Source organism: Periplaneta americana, chromosome 12, assembly GCF_040183065.1.
Source record: "Periplaneta americana isolate PAMFEO1 chromosome 12, P.americana_PAMFEO1_priV1, whole genome shotgun sequence".
Classification (NCBI taxonomy): Eukaryota; Metazoa; Arthropoda; class Insecta; order Blattodea; family Blattidae; genus Periplaneta; species Periplaneta americana.
Window position 1 is genome coordinate 77,073,882 of NC_091128.1, and position 18,461 is coordinate 77,092,342.

Consider the following 18,461-nt stretch of genomic DNA (forward strand, 5'->3'; position numbering starts at 1 on the left):
TAAGTTTACTTCAAGTCAAGAAAACGAACGTTTTCAAGTTTCAAATAAAGTTGAAATGGGATGGGAAAACTAACCGGTTATTTTGATACGGTTTAACCAGTTAATTACCAGTTATTTTTGCTTTCCGGTTTAACCTGATAACCGGTTATTTTCTTCAATAATCGAACGATCGTTTTTATTTTAATATACATTGAATCAAATGTATTTTAAATTCATCTCAAATTTAATATCAGGCGAAGATGTTTTCTTTTTATTATTTTGTACTCTATGTAGGGGAGATCGGGGCAAGTTCGGCATTAGGGGCAACTTCGTCATAGCATTTTTTTCGAAGACCTGAGCAAATAAGGGCTTGTTCAGAGGGTAGTGTATTGAGAAAACATGGCCTCTTGCTGTAAATAACCCTTGTGTGGTATGGAGAGATAGTTGCAGATCTGACAGGTAAATATATTTTTTTAACTCATGGCTTATTGTAATTATGATATTGTATGTCTTAAAGAACCCGTAACGATAACATTGACGATATTAGTAAGTGGCATCATTATTCAGAACGACTAAATCTGTATCAGACTATGAACTTGGCAAGCTGGTTGCAAGCCCCTAGTAAGGGTACTGATTAATAATTTGTTTCTTGCCAATTGGGGCAACTTCGGCAGTAAGCTACCGATCTTGCCCTATGGAAAAAGGAAGAGGATAGTATTTCTGCATTGTTTGTTAACTATATAAAATAAGTAATTATAACATTTAATAGTACATTATCCAACGAGCCTATAATGAAGGTAATTAAGAAGCGAGTATGGATATTTATGAAACGAGCGCAAGCGAGTTTCATAATTTTCATACGAGCTTCTTAATTACCATTATAGGCGAGTTTCATACGACTTTTTATGCTCGACCATATTTCTAACTTGATATTATTAATTTTCTTTGTATCTGACCTTGACCAATGTCCCATATGTTGTGAGATGTGCGCAGACGCGAAAGTATTGATTTTTTTCCGAGGAACAGATGTTCACAATGACCTTGCTAGGCCATAAGAACCTACAGAGATAACATTGAAATTAAATTAGACATTGAAAATCGAGATGACAAATTGAATTTATTTGAATATTATTTACAATTAACGCTAATTATTATAGTAACAGAACATAACCTTCTGCGACAGTGTTGGATTTCCAGCCTCCGTGACTTTTCGCTAATTCTCTTTCGATTGCATATCCGAGAATAATCGATACTTGCGGTTTTATAACGGTAGAAAGCTGACCTGTCATTGGCTGAACAGTTGTAACCTGAGTCGTCATTGGCTGAAAGACCTGACCTTTAATGAGTAGGTGTACTTTAATGACATGCATTAAAGATCTGCTACCAGGTGTATAATTACTACATTTCGGCATGGTCGAGCATAAAGTAATTTAAAGCAATTATTCGAAGGTCACCCCAAAAGTAATGCACAATATTTGAAAATTACATTTTATCCTATAGCTAAACTATTTTCACAGAACGTAGATATATCCTTTAGGAACAAAATGTCACTTTTCCACATAATCCCTGTTCCTTTCAACTGCCTTACTCCACATTGGAACAAGGGTCTGTATATCTACACGATAAAAGTCTGAACCACCACGTTTGAGCCACTCTTTAGCAGCGTGCACGAGGGAGTCGTCATCTTCAAAACTCGTTCCGAGAAGAGATGCCTTCAGTTTACCAAACAGATGGTAATCGCATGGTTCCAGATCAGGACTGTAAGGCGGATGTTTCAGTGTTGCCCATCCAACTTTTTTGATCTGGTCTGTGATCTTGTGACTGACATGTGACCGTGCGTTGTCGTGCATAATAAGAGAAGATAAGCCTGGCATCTGCCGAAAAATTGATGGAGTGCCATGAACTACACTTCAGTATTCACTGAAAGTAGATATTTCAGCACCAGGTGTATAAGATAAAGTCAGGTTTAAAAGAGTGTTTGCTTCAGATATGGCTGAAAATTTGAAGCAGCATGCAATCAATCTGCAGAAAATGTTTTTCGGAAAGTCCAGAGTGGAATTTCGAAGATTAACTTTCGGATTCGCAGAATCCAATCATATAGAGCATCCTTTCAACACAAACCAGAAGATGGCTGGATCTGCCTGACTTGAGGCTTTCATGACGTCAAAAAACTCTCTAAACAAAGATTAGCCACACATATGATGGGCATATGAACATGTACGGACATGAAAAATTTATTTGAGCACATCATTTGTGATATGTTCAGATATTAAATTTAGTCCTATGAGAGTTTGTTATGTTGTAAATAAAATCTGAACTCGGAAATAAGCTATTTTGTTGAGGATACAAATACTGACGAAGTTGCCCCAGAGTGCGGGGCAATTTCGGCAAATGTAGCGTCTTTAATTTATGTTTTTAATTCAATGCTTCACTTTTTTGTAAATTCTGATCCATATACATAATATAAATATATCAAGTGTATTTATCATTAAGATTTTGAAACATAAATTGTCTTTTTATTGTATTTATGTGAGTGTTTAGCTTAACGTGCCGAACTTGCCCCGACCTCCCCTAATCAACCCTGTATACAAATTCTTTCGTAGGCCATTCCTAGATGGGGTATGGGTTAAGGCTGGTTCACAATAAACCGGGAACGGAAAGGACAACGAGTACGAGAACGGAAATATTGTTAAAATACATGTATTTAAATGTGAATGTTCACAATTAACTATTGTGAATGCTCACATTTACATACATTTATTTTAACATTTCCGTTCTCGTCGTCGTTTCCGTTCCCGGTTTATTGTGAACCAGCCTTCACTTCATTACTTACGTCATCTGTCCATAGATGGAAAAATTAAATTCGACTTCGAAACAATGTCAATAATATATGCCTATCTTAATTGCTGACTTTCTCTGATTGGCTTACAATATATCTGCGGGTACTGGAACATTTCACACGACAAACTTTTTTTTAATGGCATAAGTTATTGATAATTTTATACCATCGTCTCATTAGATCTCTAGCTTCCCAATAGCGAACACTTTCACAGGTGGACTTCAGGGATGGACATTGTCGTAATGCGTAGGCCTAGATGTTCTCTGTCCATACGGCGAGAAACTTTGACGTCAGTATCTATTAGCTATAAGAGAATAGATTGCCCATCGGCATGTGCCATTATCAAGATTATAACTGTAACAATTATGCAATTTGTGTTATTTTTTACTTATCTTACCTATAAACCTTAATGTGAGTGAAGTAATCAACTAGATGCAATTTCACAAGTTCTTATTATTTTTTGTATTTTCTTTAGGGACGTCATTGATAGTCTTCAGCATCTAATGACTTTCTTTTAACTATATTCTGGTTGATTTACAGTTGAGTGCAAAAATTGTTGTTTGATATATATTGCAACTAACATCTCATGTTGTTTTCCTGACTAATTTGCTGACTTTAAAATGTTAAAAAAATAATAACCGGTTGTTATTTTTGGTCGGTTAACTTTCTTCAAGTCAAATTAATTTTAAAATAATCGCTTATTTTCGAATAACCTCCCATTCCTAGATCGGACAATATAGGTTTGTTCCAGCAAGCAATTCAGAACGCGTTACGAACTAATACCGAACATCTTGGGCCGCGTGCGCTAGTTGAGTACGTTCTCAGAACTAGTTTCTGATTTTACGTTGTTGGAACGTTTTTTAACGGTTTTTTTCACGGCCTTCCGAGTTTCTTCTCATATTAAAATTATATTCATCTTCCGAACTTAATTCGTCATAAAATGTATCACTATCATCTTCCAAATCACTCACGACTGACTATTTTTTAATTTCAAATTGTCCAATCTCGAAGCATTTTAACCTCAACCTCAGATTAAGCCATCTGCGCATGCGTCAGTAGTTCAGAATTCCCAGTTCCTGGTCTTAATTGAGAACCAATTTTAGTCGTACCGAACGAGTTCCAAGGCACGTTGGAACAAGAAACTGGAAGTTCAGAATCAGTTCAAGTCTTGTTGGACCGTATATTCAGCTACTGTGCATGAGCAGGCAGTTCAGAATCGATTTTGAACCGTGCTGCAACAAACCTAAAGTAATGAAAGAGACACAATAACGTCATGGAGTCCAATAAAGACAAATCAATGATTAAAAAAATTAATAATTTTGTTCAAAGGTATGTATAACCTAAGAGAAAGTTGTTTATATATGACTAGCTTCTACTTTCAGAATGAATTGTCGCCATAAAATTGGTTTAAATTATTCATTGTAGTGTGATAAACGTCACATTTCTCTGGAACAAATTACCGATAATTATGGACCGTATATTTTTTAGTGAAAAACTTGTTGATTTCGGTGTCAAACCTGCCATTATTTCGGTGAGTATTTAATGAAATAAGTTCTCAAATAAATGTCTAATGCTATGCTTAATATGAAAGTTGTTTTTTTCTCTTTGCTTATGTGTATCACATATCTGCATCACCACAAAATATCAAATAAGCAATGTTTATATTGTCCGCACAAGGATTTATGCGACTGTCAGTAAGTATTTTCGTGTACGCAGAAAAACTCAACTCTCTGTCCACATTAGATGCAGGGAACCATATCAGGTAACAACATAGCCTGCAAACAATTCATATCAAATTTACTGTGGTCCTCTGCTAGTTTCCCAAAACCTCTTCGTATCAAAATACAGCCTCTGGCGCATAACATACTGCAGCAAAGATTGATTTCAATCTCTGCTACAGTCGTCTACAGAAATCAATCATTTTTTCGATAGCCATATATAAATAGTAAAAGTGAATGTATACATATCAGTAGAGAAAATAAATTAATATTGGCGTTATCAAGAGATTGGCAAATTAGAAACAAAAGTCACAAACATGTTCTATAACAAATTGTATAAAATGTTGGTGAATATTTCGTAGTTTTTGTGATAGAGGGGGTATATTTCGTGGTTATTGACATATTTCGCACAGTGAACCAAATTTCGCGAGTTTATTTTGCTTAAATATGGTATTTTAGGTATCTAGAAGAGTAAATGTAACAAAGAAAGTAACTGCAGAAAATTTCGTGCACATCACTATTACCACAAAATAATTCAGCCATTCAGAGCAGAAGTGGTGTAAGTCAAAAATGGGTAATGAGGGTTAAAGTAAACATTCTGTAAAGTACAGAGCAAAGTAACAATTAATATTCAATTTATTTAAACTATTAGTAGTCAGTGGATAGCACGAAGGACATATTAATTGCTACTTTGCGCTGTATTTTACAGAATTTTTACTTTAAACCTCATTACCCGATTTTGACTTACACCACTTCTGCTCTGAACGTCTCAATTATTGTCCCTACCCATGATAAATACAAACCATCACTGTACACTGACTTTATTTAAATTCTCATCACTATTACAACTTCATACTTTCGTTATTGTTTTACATGTGAATTTTTTTCTTTATCTATTCTCAATTTTGTTTGTTTATTTACAACCCAATTACTTGAAAGAACAACCACTCTTCTGTCTAGGTGGATTATTTCCGTTCACTTCTAAAGATTGCATTTTAAGCAGTCTTAACATTATTAGGTTATAAATTTTAGAACTTCAATAAAGTGAAATATTCCCAAGGTTAGAACTAACAATGTAGGTAACTAGATCTATCACTTCTGAAATTGTTACTGTCATAAGTTAGTTCATTTGACAACTGATAATTCGAAATAGCAGAATAACTACCTCTATTTATTCATTCATGACGACAATTTCAGAAAATGATACATACTTTATGAGATGACACTATATTATGTATGTGTGCCTTGTATGAGGTTGTCCTCTTTCTCCACTACTTTTTGTAATATACATGAATTCTATGGTAAATCAATGGCGAAACCGATGTCCAAATAGAGGATACATTCCCATTAATAGACATACTAAAATCGATATAATTCTTTTTGCAGATGATCGGGTATTATTGGTCAAAAATGAAAATTATTTCCAAAAATCAATACATTTTCTAAATAATGTTGCAAAAGACTTCAACATGAAAATTTCAGTCAGGTCTTGTACAATAAAGCACACAATCAGAGAATTTCCCAACTGAACTTCAGAAGAGAAGTGGCTAATATGTATCTGCAGAGGTATCAGGTACCACCGAAATCAGCTGGAAGACTAACTGCTTCACCAGCATCATCACCAGATAGTTGGGTATCAGATTTTGTCAGATATGATCGATTGGACCATCTTGTGCAAAAACAGAAGAGAAGAAAAAGAGAAGATGTGCTCAGAATACATGCAAGTCGATTGTATGAACATAATGTACATTACGGGTTCATAATTTATTATACTTTTAAGTTATACATATTTGTTTACCGCCATTATAAACTTACAAACCATTACTAAGTTCAGAATAAGGAATTGCTAAAAAGAGATCATGGAGACGCCTAGCGGTGCCATATGGAAACGGCAAAATTCTCACAAAGTATGCATGAGAGAATAATAAAAACCATTTCTCTTATTTCTGAACATCTTCTAGGCAAGAAATAAAGTAACCTAAATTAAAATTTTAAAAAGTAATAATAATTTTGGCGCTAATATGTTAATGGTATTTTTAGACAGGGAATAAATTCAGAATAAAATCTGCACTTATAGATAATACTTTAACAGAACGTGTCAACTCTTCTAATTATTTTGGCTACAATCTCTCATTCTTGCAACACAATTCCATTTCTTATTCTGTCTGTCCACTTCACACGTTTCATTCTTCTCCAAATTCACATTTCGTTTCTCTTCACTTCGTCGTAATGTCCATGTTTCTACCCCATATAATGCAACACTCCACACAAAGCACTTCACTAGTCTCTTCCTTAGTTCTTTCTCCAGAGGTCCGCACAAGATGCTCCTTTTCCTATTAAAAGCTTCCTTTGCCATTGCTATCCTCCTTTTCACTTCCTGGCTGCAGCCCATGTTACTGCTTATAGTACACCAAGTATTTGAAGCTGTTCACTTGCTCTACTGCCTCATTTAGAATTCGCAAGTTTTCCTTTTTTCATTTTTCTTCCTATGACTTTGGTCTTCATCTTGTTTGCATTTATCTTGATACCATACTGCTCGCAGCTGTCATTTAGCTCCGGTAGCATATCCCTTAGTATCGTCTCCTCTTCTGCTAACAACGCCATATCAACAGCAAATCTTATGCACTTTATTCTTCTTCAATCTACTATCACTCCTTCCATGTTATATGAGACTTAAGGTCTATAAAATTTTTGCTAGACTAGTTTTTGCATATGGAAATGAAGTTTGGACCATCAAGAAGATAGATGAAATAACAAAGTGAAAATGAGATTCATGACGAGAGCTGCCGGATACTCCTTACTCGATCATCAAAGAACAAAATATCAAGGTATTATAAGTAACTCCAATTGTCCAGCAACAGAGACTGAAGAGGAAAAAACATGTTCACATGCTCAAACAGATCATAACATATGCTCCAAGAGGTCGAAGAAACCTGGGAAGACCAAAAAAGTAATGGACAGAGAACATAACAGACCACAAGGTCTAATACATTAATTCTGCAAAAAATAAAATCACGAATAACAAAAAAATTTGGCTTCATTTTGAACCTCAGCACCATTTAAGTATTATTTTTTATTTTTACCAACAATTATTATATTTCATGTGCATCATACTTGGACAGATTGATTTGTAAATACCAAGAACGGTACGAACAAAATTCAAAGAGCTAACAGATGATATTTAATATTTATTATTATGTCATAGAGTTCAAAAGACTAACGACAAAGTCAACAGTAACAAGTAAAACAATAATATTATATCACTATATTGTCTAAATCACTGTTCCGCAACTGGTGTGCCATGGCACACTGATATGTCTTTACAAGGTAAAAGGTGTGACGCGAACTTTTATCTATTATTGTAAGAAATTAATAAAATTAATTACAATTAATTAACATTATAATGAAATTTAAATGGTGTGGTGGCAAAAACATGACCAATCCCTGAGTGTCCCAGTAAGTTCAAACGGCATTCCTTTCCATCAAACAAAAATGTTAATTATTTTCGTCTGTTGTTGGAACAAAATAAAAAACAAGTGAAGCTCATGACCATGTCAGCACGTGTTTCGCAAAAAGTAAAGGAAACTAGATATAACATAGCCAAACTTATCGTAACAGCCAAAAAAAAAAAAATAAATAAAAATAAAATAAAAAAAAAATTGCTGAAATGTTGTTAATGTCTGTCTGTAAATAAATGGTGAAAGTAATCCTGGGTTCAGAAACTGTTAGTGAAATTTCAAAAAATCTTTTCTCTGCTGACACAATCAGCTGTTGAGTCAGTGACATCGAAAACATTATGAAAGAGAAAATAAAGAGCAATCAGAAGTTCTCACTTCAGATCAACGAGTCCACCGATATTAGCGGTCACGCATAACTTCTTTCCTACATTCGGTATATTGATTGGGATATAATTGCAAGTAATTTCTTTTTCTGCAAAGAACTGTCCAAGTGAGCAACCGGTGAAGAAATATTTCGTACAACTAATGAAAGTCTAGTCCGTAATGAATTAATATGGGAGGATTACATTAGTGTTTGTACAGACGGAGCCACTTCTATGACAGGACGAGTGAAAGGATTTGTGGTCAAAGTACGTAAAGTAAATCCTAGCAAATGGAGCAACCATCGTCTCATTCACCGTGAAGCCATTGTTGCTAAGTCTTTGGCATCTCCTCTGAAAATTATGATAGACAAAGTAGTAAAAATCGAGTACTTCATCAAATCGTGGCCCCTAAATACGCGGCTTTTTTCCATTTTGTGTCGGGAAATGGATCAGAGCACACTACACTCCTGCTACATACAGAAGTGCGATGATTATCGCGAGGTAAAGTGTTGATGTGAATGTTTGAACTTAAAGAGGAGATACTTGCATTTTTTACTATTGAGGGCCATGAGTATGCGAATTTATTTGCAGATGATGAATGGGTATCAAAGTTGGCATATCTTTCCGATATTTTCGTACATTTGAATGAGTTTAACAGAAAAATGCAAGGTAAGAACGAAAATATTCTAACTAGTATGGATAAGATCCTAGGATTTGAGAATAAACTGAATTTGTGGACACAGATTATTGAACATGGGTCATTTGAGATCTTCCCAACTGTATGGCTCCTTGCTGACGATAATAAAGTATTAATGAAATCAATTAAAGAATATTTAGTAATCTTGCAGCAGTTCAAGAATTATTTTGGAGAGAGAGTTCAAGATCTCGACTGGGTTCGTGATTCATTCATTGTGGATTCAAAACATCTATAGAATAATATAAGCCTACTCATACAAGAAGAACTGGCAGATTTAAAAGCAGACAGAACACTGAAATTAAAACTTCTCGAAATGCCTTTGGGAACATTTTGGTTGTCAATAAGGTGTGAATAAGCGGCTACCTTCGAGATGGCAGTTAATATATTATTGTCATTTTCAACTACATATATGTGTGAACTGGGCTTCTCGATGTTAACTGAAATTAAAACATCAAAGAGGGAGAGACTCAAATCCATCGATAAAGAAATGAGGCTTGCACTGTCAATGATTCCGCCACGAATCATTCACCTGTGTGCACCTAAGCAGACCCAAGTATCACATTAAGAGGAATGAGTAGAATTATTTACTTCATTATTAGTAGTAGAAATGTATATTTTCTACAGTGAATTCTAAATTACAAACTTTAACACAAAATTCTCGTTAGTGGCAAGAAAATGTTAGTGTGTCACACCAAACAATATTTCATATTTTTTACAATATTAATTATTTCTTTTCGTTAAGCATTTGTGTTTATAGTTAGGAATCCTTAGGTTAAAAGACAGTAGTGTAGGCCTATAAACGAAATTATTGTCAAAAGGGTCATTCCATAGTGACACATGTAATGAGAAATTCCAAATTGTAGAATTTGATACACCTCCACAGATGCTATTGCTTTGTCTTTTGACTTACGTCATTTGCTTTGCAAAAAATTATTATCTTCTCTAGCAAGAAAAAAAAAAGCATTATAGGCAATTATTGAAAAGCATCAAAGTCTAACAAAAAAATAGAAGTGAAATGCAAATTAGCCTACAATGTGGTACAGTAAGTTACATGATTAATTTTGTTTCCTCATGCATCGTATTGATAAAATATTGTGCAGGCCTATTTATAACGAAAATTACGTTATTTGAAAGATAACACTGATTGACAAGATTTTTGCAACATGGATGAAATCAGGCATTTTAAGTCAATCCCATGTGCTATCAACGAATATGAAAATGTTTCATGGCACTTCATTTTTTTTTAAATTGTGAAAATATATTGGAAAACAGAGAAAATTATTTTTAAAATGTGGGTTATTACCTTATCGGAGTTCTTAAGAAATTTATTGAAATCTTATTTGCACATAGTTTTAGTAACTTTTCATTCATGAAGATCTGGAAGGAGCTCTGAGTCATTAGCCTTATGCCGTATTTGTCAGTTTGCTAAAAGGTAGGAAGCTTGTCCCTTTTATTACTTTATTACTTCAAGTGCCAGGCCGACAGAGTGGTATTTTTGGGAGAATTGATATTTTAGTTTCAGTTTAGATTTGGTTTTTCTGGGATAAGCGCTTTTGAGAGAGAGTGGAATTTTTTTTTCTGTAATGGAGAAATCCCACCACATGTGTGTAAATTCGCAAAACAGATTCTGTTATAAATGTGGGCAGTTTAAAGTGAAACAGCAGTGTCGATCATTAACAGAAAAAGCAAAAAAGCTTACTACAAGTATTATGAATGCAGAGCAGGTGTTGAAGACAAAATGTGGGCCCCTCATATATGCTGCATAACGTCTTATTCTACTCTTATTCAGTGGATGAATGGTGACAAAACTCGAACTGTGCCTTTCGCGATTCTGATGGTCTGAGATGAACCAACCAGCCATGCTAATGATTGTTATTTCTAACGAAAATTGAGGACTATTCAAAAAGAACAAAATCTAATGTTATGTAATCTAATGTTTCATTGTACCACATGGATTTGAGCTCCACCTTTATAATTAGAATACTGTAATTCTCTCCACGAGAAAAACAGATGGATGAATCATTTAAACCATGTAGGCCTACATCCTTTGATCCTAAGAGTAGAAAAGGTTCTGCTAGTCTAAGAAGACAGTTTCGAAAGCTATGTGACGTGAAAGTGGAAGAGGGAATATTTGTCGACCCTCAAATGAGAAAACTTCTGTCTGCTAGATGAAGACTTTCAGAAAAAGTTAAGCTCTAAGAAACTAGTTGCTTAGATGGCCTTTTGTGCAGTAGTTAATAGCTGGCAATAGTAAAGCCGAAAATTATCAACAACTAGAACTGTTAGTCTAAGATATCAGAAACTAGGATGTCGAATGTCACTAAAAATACATTTTCTCCAATGCCAACTCGATTCTTCCCCCACAAAACTTGAGAGCTGTGAGTGAGGAACAAAGGGAGAGATCCCATCAGGATATTAAAAAAAAAATACAGTAAAGATATCAAGGAAGATGGAATCCTCATATGATAGGCACTATGTCTGGTTTCTGGTTAGAGAAAGTGACAGGTCCACAAGAAGAAAAACTAACTTAACTGTAAGTGTTCTAATTTATAGACGATAAAAAATAATATATGTTATATACTTCAGTTTACTGGCAAACAGGTTCACAATGGCGTTTCTTGAGATGATATTCTTCTTTTTAGTCATAAATTAAAATAATTTATAGAATTAAATTAAGGTTTAATGAGTTATTAAAAAACTAGCGATTTTTACTACATAGAATGGGAACTCATCACCACTATTTCCATATCAGCATAAATTTACAGCTCTCTGTTGTTTTTTTCTGTAAAGTTTATGTATTCTTCTATTTATATTCTTTACTGTAGTAAAACAATTATAATAATGTTAATATCAGTATTACATGTAAAATAAAACAGAATTGTGTGTTTTTGGGCGAAATCTACTTACACCTCTATAATAGAAAAACATTAACTTACGTCTTATGACATTTCACATTTCTACTAACTTATCATTTTCGTGCTCATGAATGTCGATGTAGTAAAGACAGCCTGATTTTGTACATGTTACAGAAAAAAAAAGTTAAAATTTGCCAACTGTGTTTATGTCAGTAACTTCCAAATCTGGTGTGTTTCGCATAATAACACTTCACATTCACTAGTTTGATAAAATATAACAGTAGGCTGTATGTAGAACAAGCTACACTGATTATTTATTAACTCATGAAACTGCTTAAAATAAATGTCTACATATTGTTCCTTTCATCTGTATTGGTAAGTAACTTAGGTAATTTCTATGAAATGTACTACTCTTTCCTGAATATACAAAATTCTCCACATTCATCCATTAGACCTACTACTTGCAACATGTAGCGTAATCTTATGGTTTAGCCTTAATACATGGGAAATAACTTACAAAAATTAAAATAAAAAATAAAAGCAAAAATGCTCTTCGTATAAGTAGGTAGAGCTTATATATACGGTTCAAAGATGAATATTTTAGGGATATAAATTCTGGCAGCCGTTTTAATACAAAATCATCTTAATACATGGGAAATAACTGAGAATTTACAATGACTGAGCGTAGAAAGACAGAATTCATAAGGTGCAGGTGTACATGTTTTTCATGTTTGTGTATTCTGTAAACTGGTTATTTGTCTCATTTCATTTTTCTGAATGACCTTTCATACCAGCATGTTAAAGTGATTTTGTATGAATTAAAACGTCTTGATCAATATTTACACTCCTAAAAAAATAAGATTATCTAACATTACACTATTACCCACATTATTTTGTTACTTTAACAAATTTAACTTAGTAACTGAGAGATGAATTCACGATATTAATATGAAATAATGAACACAGTTTTACCATCGAAAACACTAACAAGTTCATCAAAGTGAAAGATCAGGTTTCCAATAGGCGTAACTTAAATGACAATTCCGACCCTCACTATTGTTAAAAGTTTGGAGGATTTAACTTAATGAGAAAATAGAATATTTCGATATTATTACACCGATCAATAAGGGTACGACCTACCCAGGGTGGGCCCTAAATTCACATTGGTAGTGAAGAAAAACTTTTTTTTTTAATTTAGACTTCCTTCTTTGCTGAAATGTTTCCTATAAGATCATGTTATAGGTTTGATACAGGAATTATTACCAAACTAATAAATCACCACTTCGCCACTAAGCAACGCTTTTAAAATTAGAAATAAATCTGAAAGACATTTCAAGAAGACCTACTTAATAGACAAGCTAACTTTACCAAATTCGTAAGTAATATATTACTGCATACTTGTTTTCAATGAACGCCAAGAAACTTCCTAATTTAGTCACTTCGAGCCTAATTTCGAAACAGGTTAGTCTTCAATAGGTCACACCTGGTAATAGCAACGTCTTTCTCTCACATGTCTTCGTTGTGTAAATGAAATCGATGTTATGTTAGAGCATCAGAGAATATAAATAACATTTTAATACAGTTTTCCGATACTTAACTCGTGTACATAAATTAGTAATATGACATTTGTAAAAAAAAATTTCACAATGTCAATTGCTTAATTCATAGATTTACGTGATAACTGAAACCGAATTTTCTGTAAATGCCACATGGGCTGTTACATTGTAACTAAACTAACAATACCTCTTTACCTAATTAAAATAATAATAGATTAATAAAATGTTACCTTGTGCATGGGGGATACTGCAATGCCATCCACAAGATACCTGACTTCATTATTGGCTTGCATAAAAGCTGAAAAAGAACACGCGTTTTATACAGTAGGGCAATCAATAAACCAAACTCATTTTTATGGAAAACGCTGTCAAAAAAAAGTGGTATGATACAAAACAAATCCAAAGAATTTTAGGCACGGATATTACATGTATTTTTGGAACATATTTGAAACATGACAAGAATTAAAACATCATAAAGTATCGCACATTTACCATTTCTCTTACCATGGCTGTTTCCATGTATTGTCATTTTTGTTTTCACAACCACTTCTAATAATGTTAGGAGAAATATAAAACACCAAACTGCGTGTTCAGCCATTCTCAGTTCCATATTTTAGGATTTCGTCTATCAGCAAAACGGCGGCCATAACACTATCGATTAGATATTGAATTACTCGATGTTTCCATCGATTGGCGGCAAGGACGAGATAGAGATCTCGCATATATAGATTATGTGGTCGGAAAGGAATATGAAGGTTGCAATGGCCTCTAACAAAGGTTACCGCTAGATGACTCTGGTGTATTGGAAATAATTTGTTCACTTTTGACGAATATTGTAATATAAAATATCCTATAATTATTTTAGCCGATGCTTTTCACAGTATTATTTTGATATCATAGCATTGGCGATTTAAGAGCTGAACGTTCGTGAAATGAAATTTATAGAACAGTAAAGACTCAAAAAGTTGATAAAATAATAGGGATGATTTTTCGTGTTACTCCAAGACTGCACTCTCAATAAAATTACAATTTAAAAATAATTATTTTTAAACCCCTGTACACTTTAGTCTCCCCCTCTCGCATGTCCAATTTCTAATGTCTAAATACCAATTACGATTTAGAGCATGGAACAAGTGCGGTGTCTTCTCTGTGTGGTCTGAGATCGAACCATATTTTGAATTATTAATTTCATAATTCTATAGACAAGTATAGATAAGTGAATTGCAAGGTAATGGGGGAGCTACCAACATCGCTAAATGACCTTTATTACGTGGAGAACATTCACAATTGATCGTATTGTTTGCAGTATGTAAACAATACACATTAGCCTTCGAAAATACAAATTTATACGGTTGGCATTAGTGTTGGATAGTGGAACCAATAAGAAATAACTAACAAAGCTACAGGCCAATAAACAGAATTACGAAGTGGCGTTCATCTTCTTCAATGAAAGATTCCTGTCAAGGATTAATGATTTTCTTACGCCGCTAATTTTTATTCGTGCCATTTACATTCCCAGAGCGCAAATAAAATAGACATGACTTCGGTAAACCTACGTCAACAAAAGCTAGAACAGCAGGTAGAGTATAGGCTATCTATAATAGTTTAAATTTAATACTTGTAGTGATAACATTTCATTAATAAAATGTATTGTTCAATAATACGCATTACAGAGACAGTTAATGGAGCAAAAGATGCGGCAGAAACGACAGACTCCGGGTATGGTTCAAGCATCTGATGTTAGGAATGTTTCGGCCAAAGGTCAGAATGGATTGCAATCGAGAGCAACCTCAGCAACGTCTAGAGGCCGGGAACTACATGGTAGGCCTACTATTCATTTGAATACAAATAAAGGTTTATCCTTCTGCTGTCTTTAATTAATAGCGATTTTATACTTTGTAACAGGTTATGATGGACCACTGCAATATACAATGGCACCTGGAAATCCAGATTCTGTCATCTCTCTCCAAACTAACAATGACTCTCAGGAAGAGGGTAAATATTCTTTGAAATTTTAAGTTGCACATATCCTCGCCAACAATTGACAGTTGTGTCACTTCTCTATGCTCTGTTTACAGTGTGGTCAGAAATTTGTGTTTTTTACAATGTTACAAACTTCAGGACACTTAATTGATGGTTGAAAAAATGATGGGAGGAAAGAATCTTTTACGGGCTGTAAATCAAATAATTAAATGGATAAAATATAAAATGTATGAATCATTTTGACAGTCTTGAAAAGAGCCGTGGAGCTGAATAGAGAGCAGTGTGAGCATCAAGCTAGTCTGCTGCTTTGTCTCACTCCGATGTGTACATAACATTTATTTAACATTAATGTTATTGGTTAATGAATGAATTATATTTAATTAAAATTCAGTCCTTTTTTTCCTGGGAATTGGTAACAATTGTTATCCGAACAGCATGATTATGTTCTGTTAAGCTTTGGAACAAAATCATTATCCCCATACATCAATTCGTAAACCTGTGCAACGAACATAACAAAGAGAACAGATTCATTTCATTACCATAACAGAAAGTGAATGACAAATATTGTATTTCATTAAACTTTGTACATTAAGAGATAAAACACGAGGAAATGAAAATGCATTGATGTAAGAATACTCATTCCTCTTAAAAGGGAGAAATTCAGAACAACGTTGGGTATATGAACAAGCTGTTCAAGTCCAAAACGCAAATATGGGCTCAAGAACATCGCTTTCATGTGACAGTTTTTAAACAGTGACTAATCCTTACTGCGGTCTCTACTCTGGGCAACAGCGATGATACATATTTAATCTCGCCAACTTTCTTTCTTTATTAAATGCATAATAATTCTGTGTACATTTAAGTATATTCATATACATTTCTTGCGTCCAACTGATCACATACATGATGTGGGCTGCTTGATAAGTCCATAGTACATAGTTATCAACAGAGCATATTAGAAGTTTAAGAAATTATTTTTCGCCATGCTTTTTTTTGTATAGTGATGTCATATACTACTCCTGCACGTGCGTTTTCTCACTTTACTCCAAGTATATTTCGGTAACAATAATGAAACAATGAGGATTGTTACTGGAATTGTTTTAAAATGTTAAGGAACACAAAACTCTCCTTTTCTCAAAACAAGATTTTTTGACACACCACTGGACGACAAAACAGGCCATGTGATACATACTAAATGTACCACGTAAATTACTAAAATATGACATACAAAAAGAAAAATACAAAATACAAGAAATTGCAACATAAATTACCAATATTTTCAAAATTAACAATTCACATGCAAATGCAGATCAGGGAAAATTTCAGCTATGAAACCCACCTAGGAGCTTTATGCTTAACCTTCCAAATGTCCAATATCTTTGTTATAACAGAGAAAATAACTGCAAGAATAAATTTAACACTTAACAAGGCATTATATCCTACAATTCACAATGTTTGTGCTGACAGTCTTACCATCTCTCTTAAAGCTGTTATAAACCAGTTTTTCTCTGAGCAGGTACTTCAATCTATGTCCTTTCCATTCCTCAATGTCATCACATAGGCCTATATTTTAGCAACAATAATGGGAATTCTTACTAGAATTTCTTAAAATATAAATAGCATAAAATCCTGTTTTTCTTAAAATGAGGTTTCTTGACTTAACACCACTTGACAGCCAAACAGGCCACATAATTACTAAAATATAACATATAAAAACTAAAATAGAATGTATGAAAACAGAAATACAACATACAAAAATATTGCAACATAAAACATAAATATAAAGCCCGTTCAGGAGCTTTACACTCTAACCTCTTGAATGTCTGATACCTTTGTTGAAAGAGACCAGGGTGCGAATTAACGGGGAGATGAGGGGGATTCCCCCCCCTGCATTGGAAAGTTATCCCCCTCTCATAAATTCATATTAACATCACTGCCAGGGATAACTTCTATCCCTTCCTCATAAAACATAATTGTTTTAATACGAGTATACTTTATAAAGTATAAAGTAAGCAAAGAAAATAATATTGATGTATTATCATCATCACCGCCAAACTGACAACAGTCATTAACTTAGGAATTACACATATTATCATAGCCTGCTCATGGATATAATTATTATTATGATCAAGATGCAAGACAAGCTACTCAGTGCGACCAAGTGTTGAGCCGTATCGAATGAGAATAATAATAATTTTATGTATGGTATTCTCTGTCTAGGAATCTATCCCCCCCCTCATCAGAAATCTTAATTCGCACCCTGAAAGAGACTGAATAACTGCAAGAATGCATTTGACACTTAACAAGGCATTAGTTATATCCTATAGTTCACAGTGTTCATGCTGACAGTTATCCCATCTCTCCTAAAAGCTGTTATAAATCAGGTTTCCTATGAATAGGTAGCTCTTCAATCTATGCCTATTTCATTCCTCAATGTCATTACTCGTTTCTGCATAGCTTACGTATTTAGAGATGATGTAAGTAAATAATCAAATTACTGCTACTGATAACTACTGAACACGTCTTTTTTTACTCGTGTATCCGCCACATCCAAATTTTAGAATGTTTTTAAAGACACTTTCAACTACAAATTTTGTCTGTAAGCTTCTATCAGGTATAGGTTCATTACTTCCCTCCTGTAGGAAGCCATGCTAAATGCTTCATAGTCCTTTAAACCTCATGTACGAGGGGGATCCAGGAAATAACGACCATTCGCGCATACCCGCCGCGCAGCTGACTCCCCTTCCTTGTTTGAAGGTCAACTGGCTTCCTTAACATGTGTTCTCATAATGTTGTGAGTACTGGTTGCAACAAATCGCCATTGTGCATTTTGTGTTACTTCAAAATGAACGACGTGATTGATAATCCCGCCAACTGTGAGGTGAGGAGTGTGATTCGATTTTTGAATGCCCGACATTTGAAACCTGCAGAAATTTACCGGCAATTGAAAGAAGTGTGTGGTGATACTGTAATGAATGAAAGAAATGTGAGAAAATGGTGCGAAATGTTCAACA

General features: G+C 34.0%; 2 protein-coding genes across 3 annotated transcripts in view; one reads left to right on the plus strand and one right to left on the minus strand.

Moving 5' to 3' along the window:
• Tmem131 (Transmembrane protein 131) overlaps positions 1-14,182 on the minus strand; it is a 178,636-nt gene extending 164,454 nt beyond the window's left edge. Inside the window, exons 1-2 of one of the 2 annotated variants that reach the window (XM_069841568.1) lie at positions 13,969-14,182; positions 13,695-13,762 (exon numbers count right to left, since the gene is read on the minus strand). In XM_069841568.1, the coding sequence (XP_069697669.1) occupies positions 13,695-13,762; positions 13,969-14,074 (174 nt within the window). In that variant the 5' untranslated portion in view covers positions 14,075-14,182. Of the gene's footprint in view, positions 1-13,694; positions 13,763-13,956 lie in introns of both variants that reach the window. The other variant, XM_069841567.1, reaches the window with a different exon arrangement.
• Positions 14,183-14,322: 140 nt separating this feature from the next.
• ktub (Tub domain-containing protein ktub) overlaps positions 14,323-18,461 on the plus strand; it is a 37,439-nt gene continuing 33,300 nt past the window's right edge. Inside the window, exons 1-3 of the mRNA XM_069841570.1 lie at positions 14,323-15,043; positions 15,138-15,285; positions 15,370-15,459. Of these exons, the coding sequence (XP_069697671.1) occupies positions 15,002-15,043; positions 15,138-15,285; positions 15,370-15,459 (280 nt within the window). The 5' untranslated portion in view covers positions 14,323-15,001. The remainder of the gene's footprint in view (positions 15,044-15,137; positions 15,286-15,369; positions 15,460-18,461) is intronic.